This window comes from Salmo salar, chromosome ssa03 (assembly GCF_905237065.1).
Source record: "Salmo salar chromosome ssa03, Ssal_v3.1, whole genome shotgun sequence".
Taxonomy (NCBI): domain Eukaryota; kingdom Metazoa; phylum Chordata; class Actinopteri; order Salmoniformes; family Salmonidae; genus Salmo; species Salmo salar.
Window position 1 is genome coordinate 4,418,739 of NC_059444.1, and position 13,476 is coordinate 4,432,214.

At 47.7% G+C, this 13,476-nt stretch overlaps 1 protein-coding gene across 3 annotated transcripts in view; it reads left to right on the top strand.

Annotated features, from left to right (window-relative positions):
• LOC106596607 (microtubule cross-linking factor 1) overlaps window positions 1–13,476 on the top strand; it is a 127,214-nt gene that overhangs the window by 86,691 nt on the left and 27,047 nt on the right. For all 3 annotated transcript variants that reach the window (XM_045714418.1, XM_045714419.1, XM_045714420.1), the window contains 2 exons: window positions 4,767–4,928; window positions 11,170–11,337. In XM_045714418.1, coding sequence (XP_045570374.1) covers window positions 4,767–4,928; window positions 11,170–11,337 — 330 coding nt within the window. The remainder of the gene's footprint in view (window positions 1–4,766; window positions 4,929–11,169; window positions 11,338–13,476) is intronic.

A 13,476-nucleotide genomic window follows, 5' to 3' on the forward strand; every position in this document is an offset into this window, starting at 1 on the left:
GTCCTGGATGAGCCTTACCTGTTCACCTGCCTGCTCAGGAGCTCCAGTCCTGGATGAGCCTTACCTGTTCACCTGCCTGCTCAGGAGCTCCAGTCCTGGATGAGCCTTACCTGTTCACCTGCCTGCTCAGGAGCTCCAGTCCTGGATGAGCCTTACCTGTTCACCTGCCTGCTCAGGAGCTCCAGTCCTGGATGAGTCTTACCTGTTCACCTGCCTGCTCAGGAGCTCCAGTCCTGGATGAGTCTTACCTGGTCACCTGCCTGCTCAGGAGCTCCAGTCCCGGATGAGCCTTACCTGCCCTCAGGAGCTCTAGTCCTGGATGAGCCTTACCTGTTCACCTGCCTGCTCAGGAGCTCCAGTCCTGGATGAGTCTTACCTGGTCACCTGCCTGCTCAGGAGCTCCAGTCCCGGATGAGCCTTACGCTCAGGAGCTCTAGTCCTGGATGAGCCTTACCTGTTCACCTGCCTGCTCAGGAGCTCCAGTCCTGGATGAGTCTTACCTGGTCACCTGCCTGCTCAGGAGCTCCAGTCCTGGATGAGCCTTACCTGTTCACCTGCCTGCTCAGGAGCTCCAGTCCTGGATGAGTCTTACCTGTTCACCTGCCTGCTCAGGAGCTCCAGTCCTGGATGAGCCTTACCTGTTCACCTGCCTGCTCAGGAGCTCCAGTCCTGGATGAGCCTTACCTGTTCACCTGCCTGCTCAGGAGCTCCAGTCCTGGATGAGTCTTACCTGTTCACCTGCCTGCTCAGGAGCTCCAGTCCTGGATGAGCCTTACCTGTTCACCTGCGTGCTCAGGAGCTCCAGTCCTGGATGAGCCTTACCTGTTCACCTGCTGCTCAGGAGCTCCAGTCCTGGATGAGCCTTACCTGTTCACCTGCCTGCTCAGGAGCTCCAGTCCTGGATGAGTCTTACCTGTTCACCTGCCTGCTCAGGAGCTCCAGTCCTGGATGAGTCTTACCTGTTCACCTGCCTGCTCAGGAGCTCCAGTCCCAGATGAGCCTTACCTGCTCAGGAGCTCTAGTCCTGGATGAGCCTTACCTGTTCACCTGCCTGCTCAGGAGCTCCAGTCCTGGATGAGTCTTACCTGGTCACCTGCCTGCTCAGGAGCTCCAGTCCTGGATGAGCCTTACCTGTTCACCTGCCTGCTCAGGAGCTCCAGTCCTGGATGAGTCTTACCTGTTCACCTGCCTGCTCAGGAGCTCCAGTCCTGGATGAGTCTTACCTGTTCACCTGCCTGCTCAGGAGCTCCAGTCCTGGATGAGTCTTACCTGTTCACCTGCCTGCTCAGGAGCTCCAGTCCTGGATGAGCCTTACCTGCTCAGGAGCTCCAGTCCTGGATGAGCCTTACCTGTTCACCTGCCTGCTCAGGAGCTCCTGTCCTGGATGAGTCTTACCTGGTCACCTGCCTGCTCAGGAGCTCCAGACCTGGATGAGTCTTACCTGTTCACCTGCCTGCTCAGGAGCTCCAGTCCTGGATGAGTCTTACCTGTTCACCTGCCTGCTCAGGAGCTCCAGTCCTGGATGAGTCTTACCTGTTCACCTGCCTGCTCAGGAGCTCCAGTCCTGGATGAGTCTTACCTGTTCACCTGCCTGCTCAGGAGCTCCAGTCCTGGATGAGTCTTACCTGTTCACCTGCCTGCTCAGGAGCTCCAGTCCTGGATGAGTCTTACCTGTTCACCTGCCTGCTCAGGAGCTCCAGTCCCGGATGAGCCTTACCTGCTCAGGAGCTCTAGTCCTGGATGAGCCTTACCTGTTCACCTGCCTGCTCAGGAGCTCCAGTCCTGGATGAGTCTTACCTGGTCACCTGCCTGCTCAGGAGCTCCAGTCCTGGATGAGCCTTACCTGTTCACCTGCCTGCTCAGGAGCTCCAGTCCTGGATGAGTCTTACCTGTTCACCTGCCTGCTCAGGAGCTCCAGTCCTGGATGAGCCTTACCTGTTCACCTGCCTGCTCAGGAGCTCCAGTCCTGGATGAGCCTTACCTGTTCACCTGCCTGCTCAGGAGCTCCAGTCCTGGATGAGTCTTACCTGTTCACCTGCCTGCTCAGGAGCTTCAGTCCTGGATGAGCCTTACTTGTTCACCTGCGTGCTCAGGAGCTCCAGTCCTGGATGAGCCTTACCTGTTCACCTGCCTGCTCAGGAGCTCCAGTCCTGGATGAGTCTTACCTGTTCACCTGCCTGCTCAGGAGCTCCAGTCCTGGATGAGTCTTACCTGTTCACCTGCCTGCTCAGGAGCTCCAGTCCTGGATGAGTCTTACCTGTTCACCTGCCTGCTCAGGAGCTCCAGTCCCGGATGAGCCTTACCTGCTCAGGAGCTCTAGTCCTGGATGAGCCTTACCTGTTCACCTGCCTGCTCAGGAGCTCCAGTCCTGGATGAGTCTTACCTGGTCACCTGCCTGCTCAGGAGCTCCAGTCCTGGATGAGCCTTACCTGTTCACCTGCCTGCTCAGGAGCTCCAGTCCTGGATGAGTCTTACCTGTTCACCTGCCTGCTCAGGAGCTCCAGTCCTGGATGAGTCTTACCTGTTCACCTGCCTGCTCAGGAGCTCCAGTCCTGGATGAGTCTTACCTGTTCACCTGCCTGCTCAGGAGCTCCAGTCCTGGATGAGCCTTACCTGCTCAGGAGCTCCAGTCCTGGATGAGCCTTACCTGTTCACCTGCCTGCTCAGGAGCTCCTGTCCTGGATGAGTCTTACCTGGTCACCTGCCTGCTCAGGAGCTCCAGACCTGGATGAGTCTTACCTGTTCACCTGCCTGCTCAGGAGCTCCAGTCCTGGATGAGTCTTACCTGGTCACCTGCCTGCTCAGGAGCTCCAGTCCTGGATGAGTCTTACCTGTTCACCTGCCTGCTCAGGAGCTCCAGTCCTGGATGAGTCTTACCTGTTCACCTGCCTGCTCAGGAGCTCCAGTCCTGGATGAGTCTTACCTGTTCACCTGCCTGCTCAGGAGCTCCAGTCCTGGATGAGCCTTACCTGCTCAGGAGCTCCAGTCCTGGATGAGCCTTACCTGTTCACCTGCCTGCTCAGGAGCTCCAGTCCTGGATGAGTCTTACCTGGTCACCTGCCTGCTCAGGAGCTCCAGTCCTGGATGAGTCTTACCTGTTCACCTGCCTGCTCAGGAGCTCCAGTCCTGGATGAGTCTTATCTGTTCACCTGCCTGGTCAGGAGCTCCAGTCCTGGATGAGCCTTACCTGTTCACCTGCCTGCTCAGGAGCTCCAGTCCTGGATGAGCCTTACCTGTTCACCTGCCTGCTCAGGAGCTCCAGTCCTGGATGAGCCTTACCTGTTCACCTGCCTGCTCAGGAGCTCCAGTCCTGGATGAGCCTTACCTGTTCACCTGCCTGCTCAGGAGCTCCAGTCCTGGATGAGTCTTACCTGTTCACCTGCCTGCTAAGGAGCTCCAGTCCTGGATGAGTCTTACCTGTTCACCTGCCTGCTCAGGAGCTCCAGTCCTGGATGAGCCTTACCTGTTCACCTGCCTGCTCAGGAGCTCCAGTCCTGGATGAGCCTTACCTGTTCACCTGCCTGCTCAGGAGCTCCAGTCCTGGATGAGTCTTACCTGTTCACCTGCCTGCTCAGGAGCTCCAGTCCTGGATGAGTCTTACCTGTTCACCTGCCTGCTCAGGAGCTCCAGTCCTGGATGAGTCTTACCTGTTCACCTGCCTGCTCAGGAGCTCCAGTCCTGGATGAGCCTTACCTGCTCAGGAGCTCCAGTCCTGGATGAGCCTTACCTGTTCACCTGCCTGCTCAGGAGCTCCAGTCCTGGATGAGTCTTACCTGGTCACCTGCCTGCTCAGGAGCTCCAGTCCTGGATGAGTCTTACCTGTTCACCTGCCTGCTCAGGAGCTCCAGTCCTGGATGAGTCTTACCTGTTCACCTGCCTGCTCAGGAGCTCCAGTCCTGGATGAGCCTTACCTGTTCACCTGCCTGCTCAGGAGCTCCAGTCCTGGATGAGTCTTACCTGTTCACCTGCCTGCTCAGGAGCTCCAGTCCTGGATGAGTCTTACCTGTTCACCTGCCTGCTCAGGAGCTCCTAAGGAACAAACCAAAAGGCAGTCGATCATTTAGGAGGATTGAGCTGAGTACATTTGGTTAGAGCACAGTGACCAAACAGTGTATAACAGGGCTGGAGCAAAAGCCTGCATTCCCAAAAGTTCTCCAGGAGGAGGGTTGACATCTAGCTCAAAACACTCAATCAATCATCAGTGCAGGATCGAGTCGTTTGATTGGTCAACTGAGTGATTGATTGACTGATTTCTGTTTGTTGGTTGGTTACTTAGTTAGTTCACTGATTTACTGCTCCTCTTCCTGCTTTGTAGTTGTGTTTAATAACCTTGTTATTCCATGTCTGTGTAGTTGTCTATAATAACCTTGTTATTCCATGTCTGTAGTTGTGTTTAATAACCTTGTTATTCCATGTCTGTGTAGTTGTGTATAATAACCTTGTTATTCCATGTCTGTGTAGTTGTGTATAATAACCTTGTTATTCCATGTCTGTAGTTGTGTTTAATAACCTTGTTATTCCATGTCTGTAGTTGTGTATAATAACCTTGTTATTCCATGTCTGTGTAGTTGTGTATAATAACCTTGTTATTCCATGTCTGTGTAGTTGTGTTTAATAACCTTGTTATTCCATGTCTGTGTAGTTGTGTATAATAACCTTGTTATTCCATGTCTTTGTAGTTGTGTTTAATAACCTTGTTATTCCATGTCTGTAGTTGTGTATAATAACCTTGTTATTCCATGTCCTGTCTTTCCCACCATGTGAAGATGGAGGGTATTCCAGAGCTGGTCTTGGAGCACGGAGAGGAAGAGACGGAGAGAGAGGTCAGGGACAGGTCGTCTACCCAGCTACCCCAGATAGACGGCCCCGGCCCCGACCCCACAACCCAACTCCCCTCCTCCCCTGAACGCCTGCAGAACCAGACACAGGTAGGGTACAACGGATTTCCCCTCCGTCGATACACTCAAAGGTACAGCGGAGTTCAACGATCCCTATCCAAGTAATACTATTTCCTGGGTCTGCACACAGTATCTGAACGTTGCCTTCCCAGCGACAGCGTTAAGGCATGTTGGCTTCCCAGCGACAGCGCTAAGGCATGTTGCCTTCCCAGCGACAGCGCTAAGGCATGTTGCCTTCCCAGCAACAGCGCTAAGGCATGTTGCCTTCCCAGCGACAGCGCTAAGGCATGTTGCCTTCCCAGCGACAGCGTTAAGGCATGTTGGCTTCCCAGCGACAGCGCTAAGGCATGTTGCCTTCCCAGCGACAGCGCTAAGGCATGTTGCCTTCCCAGCGACAGCGCTAAGGTATGTTACCTTCCCAGCGACAGCGTTAAGGCATGTTGCCTTCCCAGCGACAGCGCTAAGGCATGTTGGCTTCCCAGCGACAGCGTTAAGGCACGTTGCCTTCCCAGCGACAGCGTTAAGGCCCGTTGCCTTCCCAGCGACAGCGTTAAGGCACGTTGCCTTCCCAGCGACAGCGCTAAGGCATGTTGCCTTCCCAGCGACAGCGCTAAGGCATGCTGGCCAGTGAAGAGACATGCGTCCTTTTGCAGGAGGCAGTTTCTCTCGCCGAGTAGAAACTTGATTCCTGTAGCCGTTCATGTTATCTGTTTCCAGCAGTCATTTTGACTAGCTACAGTCGCCTAGTACTACTTCAGCATGGCTCGTTACATAGTTACATAGGTAACTCTTTGACCTGGCTAACGTGTTATTTTCTCAGGAGAGATATCAACCAGCTTGATGAGCTCACTGTGTGTTGGTGTAGAATACAGTTTAATATGAATTAATATCGTTCTACTTGTTCGCTAGACTGTGAAGAATGAACAATGTCTCACAGTCAAAGAGAAATTAAGCTATCACTCATCAGCCATAGTGTCTGTCTGTCTGTCTGTCTGTCTGTCTGTCTGTCTGTCTGTCTGTCTGTCTGTCTGTCTGTCTGTCTGTCTGTCTGGAACAGAGCAGTAGTAACCTAGGGTATGTCATGTTTCATTAACAGAATCTAAAGTGCTCTACGCTGTCTACTGTTGTGATTTCTTCAACTTGACAGAAATGGTTTTGTACACTGATCTGAAAATGAAGCTGCTTTAAATCACAAACCATTATTCAAAAACAGGTCCCAAAGCAGGCCATGTTAGCATTTAGCACAAGGATGAAAACGTCAAACTCGGCTTAGGACGCAATTTGTACTGTACATACCACAGTATAACCTAGTACATGTCCTATAACACACCACAGTATAACCTATGTATTGTTGTGAATTGTTAGATATTACTGCACTGTTGGAGCTAGAAACACAACCATTTCACTACACCCGCAATAACATCTGTTAAATATGTGTATGGACCAATAACATCTGATAAACATGTGACCAATAACATCTGATAAACATGTGACCAATAACATCTGTTAAATATGTGTATGGACCAATAACATCTGATAAACATGTGACCAATAACATCTGATAAACATGTGTATGGACCAATAACATCTGTTAAATATGTGACCAATAACATCTGATAAACATGTGTATGGACCAATAACATCTGATAAATATGTGACCAATAACATCTGATAAACATGTGTATGGACCAATAACATCTGATAAATATGTGACCAATAACATCTGATAAACATGTGACCAATAACATCTGATAAATATGTGACCAATAACATCTGATAAATATGTGTATGGACCAATAACATCTGATAAATATGTGACCAATAACATCTGATAAACATGTGTATGGACCAATAACATCTGATAAATATGTGACCAATAACATCTGATAAATATGTGTATGGACCAATAACATCTGATAAATATGTGACCAATAACATCTGATAAACATGTGTATGGACCAATAACATCTGATAAATATGTGACCAATAACATCTGATAAATATATGTCTGGACCAATAACATCTAATAAATATGTGTATGGACCAATAACATCTAATAAACATGTGTCTGGACCAATAACATCTGATAAACATGTGTCTGGACCAATAACATCTGATAAACATGTGCTGATAAACATGTGACCAATAACATCTGGTAAACATGTGTCTGGACCAATAACATCTGATAAACATGTGTCTGGACCAATAACATCTGATAAACATGTGTCTGGACCAATAACATCTGATAAATATGTGTATGGACCAATATGGAGAAGAGGTATATCTGTTTAAAAATATATATATATATGTTCTGTGTTTTTGACACAAATCAACGGTACTTGTTGATTCAGGCTCTGGTCTTTTCCCATCTTGATTACTGTCTGGTAATATGGTCAAGTACAGCAAAACTGCAGCTGGCTCAGAACAGAGCAGCACACCTCTCGCCTTTTAAACTGCACACACAGAACTAACATCAACAACATGCATGCTAGTCTTTCCTGGTTGAGGGTTGACGAGAATATGAATTGCTTCTCCTCTAGTTTTTATGAGAAATATTACTGTGATTTAAAATTCCCGATCTGCATAATCAATATAGTTTATACATCCATACATACCTCACAAGACTTGCCACCAGAGGTCTCTTCACAGTTCCCCAAGTCCAAAATGAATTCACGGCAACTCACAGTATTATACAGAGGCATGATCGCAGGGAACTCACTTCCATCTCCTATTGCTCAAGCAAACAGCAAAATGACCATTAAAAAAAACAACATCTCATGGAACAGGGGACACACAAACACACTCTATTATTTTGTTGTGTTGTGGTATTGTTTGTATATGGTTGTACTTTTAATGTGCGTGACTCTCCTTGTCTACCAGTGTTTTGTTACTTGTCATGCTGTTTTTTTGTGTGTGTGTGTGTGTGTGTGGACCCCAGGAAGAGTAGCTGCTGCTTCTGCAAAAGCTAATGGGGATCCCAATAAACCACAGCAGAGCCTAGTGCTAAACAACACAAACACAGCAAAAAAAGAAACGTCCTCTTACTGTCAACTGCGTTTATTTCTCAGCAAACTTAACACGTGTAAATATTTGTATGAACATAATAAGATTCAACAACTGAGACATAAACTGAACAAGTTCCACAGACATGTGACTAACAGAAATGGAATAATGTGTCCCTGAACAAAGGGGGGGGTCAAAATCAAAAGTAACAGTCAGTATCTGGTGTGGCCACCAGCTGCATTAACCTCTATGGGCTACTCAACAGCCAGTTGAATCCTGTGGCGCGTTATTCAAATACCTTAGAAATGCTATTACTTCAATTTTTAAAAAATATGACTATTTTACACCATTTTAAAGATAAGACTCTCGTTAATCTAACCACACTGTCCGATTTCAAAAAGGCTTTACAACGAAAACAAAACATTAGATTATGTGAGCAGAGTACCCAGCCAGAAATAATCACACACCCATTTTTCAAGCTAGCATATAATGTCACATAAACCCAAACCACAGCTAAATGCAGCACTAACCTTTGATGATCTTCATCAGATGACAACCCTAGGACATTATGTTATACAATACATGCATGTTTTGTTCAATCAAGTTAATATTTATATCAAAAAACAGCTTTTTACATTAGCATGTGACTAGCATGTGACTAGCATTCTCACCGAACACTGCCGGTGAATTTACTAAATTACTCACGATAAACGTTCACAAAAAGCATAACAATTATTTTAAGAATTATAGATACAGAACTCCTCTATGCACTCGATATGTCCGATTTTAAAATAGCTTTTCGGTGAAAGCACATTTTGCAATATTCTCAGTAGATAGCACGGCATCACAGGGCTAGCTATTTAGACACCCAGCAAGTTTAGCACTCATCAAAGTCAGATTTACTATAAGAAAAATGTTATTACCTTTGTTGTCTTCGTCAGAATGCACTCCCAGGACTTCTACTTCAATAACAAATGTTGGTTTGGTCCAAAATAATCCATCGTTATATCCAAATAGCGGCGTTTTGTTCGTGCGTTCAAGACACTATCCTAAAGGGTAAATAAGGGTGGCGAGCATGGCGCAATTCGTGACAAAAAAATTCTAAATATTCCATTACCGTACTTCGAAGCATGTCAACCGCTGTTTAAAATCTATTTTTATGCAATTTTTCTCATAAAAAAGCGATAATATTCCGACCGGGAATCTGCGTTTAGGTAAACAGACAAAGGAAAAGAAAGCATTCGGTCGACGCGGGCACGAGCCTAAGCCCATAGTACTGCCTCGATATCGTTCAGATTTTTCCCGGGCTCTGATAGCCTATGGAAGCCGTAGGAAGTGTCACGTTAGAGCACAGATCCTCAGTCTTCAATAAAAAGAGCCAAGATGAAACACTACTTCTCAGACAGGCCACTTCCTGCTTGAAATCTTCTCAGGTTTTGGCCTGCCATATGAGTTCTGTTATACTCACAGACACCATTCAAACAGTTTTAGAAACTTTAGGGTGTTTTCTATCCAAAGCCAATAATTATATGCATATTCTAGTTACTGGGCAGGAGTAGTAACCATATTAAATCGGGTACGTTTTTTATCCGGCTGTGTCAATACTGCCCCCTAGCCCTAACAGGTTAAGTACTGCAGTGCATCTCCTCCTCATGGACTGCACCAGATTTGGCCGTTTTTGCTGTGAGATGTTACCCGACTCTTCCACCAAGGCACCTGCAAGTTCCCTGACATTTCTGGGGGGAATAGCCTCAGCCCTCACCCTCCGATCCAACAGGTCCCAGACGTGCTCAATGGGATTGAGATCCGGGCTCTTCGCTGGCCATGGCAGAACACTGACATTCCTGTCTTGCAGGAAATCACGCACAGAACAAGCAGTATGGCTGGTGGCATTGTCATGCTGGAGGGTCATGTCAGGATGAGCCTGCAGGAAGGGTACCACATGAGGGAGGAGGATGTCTTCCCTGTAACGCACAGCGTTGAGATTGCCTGCAATGACAACAAGCTCAGTCCGATGATGCTGTGACACACCGCCCCAGACCATGACGGACCCTCCACCTCCAAATCGATCCCACACCAGAGTACAGGCCTCGGTGTAACGCTCATTCCTTCAACGATAAACGCGAATCCGACCATCACCCCTGGTGAGACAAAACCGCGACTCGTCAGTGAAGAGCACTTTTTGCCAGTCCTGTCTGGTCCAGCGACAGTGGGTTTGTGGACATAGGCGAGGTTGTTGATGGTGATGTCTGGTGAGGACCTGCCTTACATCAGGCCTACAAGCCCTCAGTCCAGCCTCTCTCAGCCTATTGCGGACAGTCTGAGCACTGATGGAGGGATTGTGCGTTCCTGGTGTAACTCAGGCAGTTGTTGTTGCCATCCTGTACCTGTCCTGCAGGTGTGATGTTCGGATGTACCGATCCTGTGCAGGTGTTGTTACACGTGGTCTGCCACTGCGAGGACGATCAGCTGTCCGTCCTGTCTCCCTGTAGCGCTGTCTTAGGCGTCTCACAGTACGGACATTGCAATTTATTGCCGTTGCCACATCTGCAGTCCTCATGCCTCCTTGCAGCATGCCTAAGGCACGTTCACGCAGATGAGCAGGGACCCTGGGCATCTTTCTTTTGGTGTTTTTCCAGAGTCAGTAGAAAGGTCTTTTTAGTGTCCTGAGTTTTCATAACTGTGACCTTAATTGCCTACCGTCTGTAAGCTGTTAGTGTCTTAACGACCGTTCCACAGGTGCATGTTCATTAATTGTTTATGGTTCATTGAACAAGCATGGGAAACAGTGTTTACAATGAAGATCTGTGAAGTTATTTGGATTTTTACTAATTATCTTTGAAAGACAGGGTCCTGAAAAAGGGACGTTTCATTTGCTGAGTTTAGTATGTGGTGTAGAGTTATAGTTTGTGTAGATGAACGTGGAAATTAAAAGCATGACTTGTGTTTGAAACAGCTGACATTATTACATAAATAAAAAGGACACAATGATGTCTTGAATAAATGCATGACCCAGTTTCATTCTCTCTCTTTCACCTCCCCTTCTCCCCCTCCTCCTCCTCCTCCTCCCCCTCCTCCTCACCCTCCTCCTCACCCTCCTCCTCCTCACCCCTTTCCTCGACCCCTCCCTCACCACCTCCTCCTCTCTCGCCTCCCCCACTTCCTCCCCCTCCTCCTCCTCCTCCTCCTCACCCCTTTCCTCGACCCCTCCCTCACCACCTCATCCTCTCTCGCCTCCCCCACTTCCTCCCCCGCTCCTCCTCTCCAGGTGGGTGAGAACCGTAGGGTGCTCCAGGCGGTGCGCTCCCTGTTAGAGGAGTTCAGGGCAGAGTTGAGGGAGGAGGAGAGCAGGAGGTGCCAGCTGCAGCAGAACTACGCCAATGACAAGGCTTCCTGGGAGGTCAAATGGGCCGAGATGAAGTGTCACGTTGCTCAGGTTACTCTAATCCAGGCACACACACACACACACACACACACACACACACACACACACACACACACACACACACACACACACACACACACACACACACACACACACACACACACACACACACACACAGACCTACGCCAACAACAAGGCATCCTGGAAGGTCAAATGGGCCGAGATAAAGTGTCATGTTGCTCAAGTAACTTACTCAAGATATCTGCCATAAAGAGATTAAAGAGACAGCATCACTGGGATGTAGATGTCTGCCTTAAAGAGACAGCATCACTGGGATATAGATGTCTGCCTTAAAGAGATTAAAGAGACAGCATCACTGGGATGTAGATGTCTGCCTTAAAGAGATTAAAGAGACAGCATCACTGGGATGTAGATGTCTGCCTTAAAGAGATTAAAGAGACAGCAACACTGGGATGTAGATGTCTGCCTTAAAGAGACAGCAACACTGGGATGTAGATGTCTGCCTTAAAGAGACAGCATCACTGGGATGTAGATGTCTGCCTTAAAGAGATTAAAGAGACAGCATCACTGGGATGTAGATGTCTGCCTTAAAGAGACAGCATCACTGGGATGTAGATGTCTGCCTTAAAGAGATTAAAGAGACAGCATCACTGGGATATAGATGTCTGCCTTAAAGAGACAGCATCACTGGGATGTAGATGTCTGCATTAAAGAGATTAAAGAGACAGCATCACTGGGATATAGGTGTCTGCCTTAAAGAGACAGCATCACTCACTGGGATGTAGATGTCTGCCTTAAAGAGACAGCATCACTGGGATGTAGGTGTCTGCCTTAAAGAGACAGCATCACTCACTGGGATGTAGCTGTCTGCCTTAAAGAGATTAAAGAGACAGCATCACTGGGATGTAGATGTCTGCCTTAAAGAGACAGCATCACTGGGATGTAGATGTCTGCCTTAAAGAGATTAAAGAGACAGCAACACTGGGATGTAGATGTCTGCCTTAAAGAGACAGCAACACTGGGATGTAGATGTCTGCCTTAAAGAGACAGCATCACTGGGATGTAGATGTCTGCCTTAAAGAGATTAAAGAGACAGCATCACTGGGATGTAGATGTCTGCCTTAAAGAGACAGCATCACTGGGATGTAGATGTCTGCCTTAAAGAGATTAAAGAGACAGCAACACTGGGATGTAGATGTCTGCCTTAAAGAGACAGCAACACTGGGATGTAGATGTCTGCCTTAAAGAGACAGCATCACTGGGATGTAGATGTCTGCCTTAAAGAGATTAAAGAGACAGCATCACTGGGATGTAGATGTCTGCCTTAAAGAGACAGCATCACTGGGATGTAGATGTCTGCCTTAAAGAGATTAAAGAGACAGCATCACTGGGATGTAGATGTCTGCCTTAAAGAGACAGCATCACTGGGATGTAGATGTCTGCATTAAAGAGATTAAAGAGACAGCATCACTGGGATATAGGTGTCTGCCTTAAAGAGACAGCATCACTCACTGGGATGTAGATGTCTGCCTTAAAGAGACAGCATCACTGGGATGTAGGTGTCTGCCTTAAAGAGACAGCATCACTCACTGGGATGTAGCTGTCTGCCTTAAAGAGATTAAAGAGACAGCATCACTGGGACGTAGATGTCTGCCTTAAAGGGACAGCATCACTGGGATGTAGATGTCTGCCTTAAAGAGACAGCATCACTGGGATATAGATGACTTCCTTAAAGAGATTAAAGAGACAGCATCACTGGGATGTAGATGTCTGCCTTAAAGAGATTAAAGAGACAGCATCACTGGGATATAGATGTCTTCCTTAAAGAGATTAAAGAGACAGCATCACTGGGATGTAGATGTCTGCCTTAAAGAGACAGCATCACTGGGATGTAGATGTCTGCCTTAAAGAGATTAAAGAGACAGCATCACTGGGATGTAGATGTCTGCCTTAAAGAGATTAAAGAGACAGCATCACTGGGATGTAGATGTCTGCCTTAAAGAGATTAAAGAGACAGCATCACTGGGATGTAGATGTCTGCCTTAAAGAGATTAAAGAGACAGCATCACTGGGATGTAGATGTCTGCCTTAAAGAGATTAAAGAGACAGCATCACTGGGATGTAGATGTCTGCCTTAAAGAGATTAAAGAGACAGCATCACTGGGATGT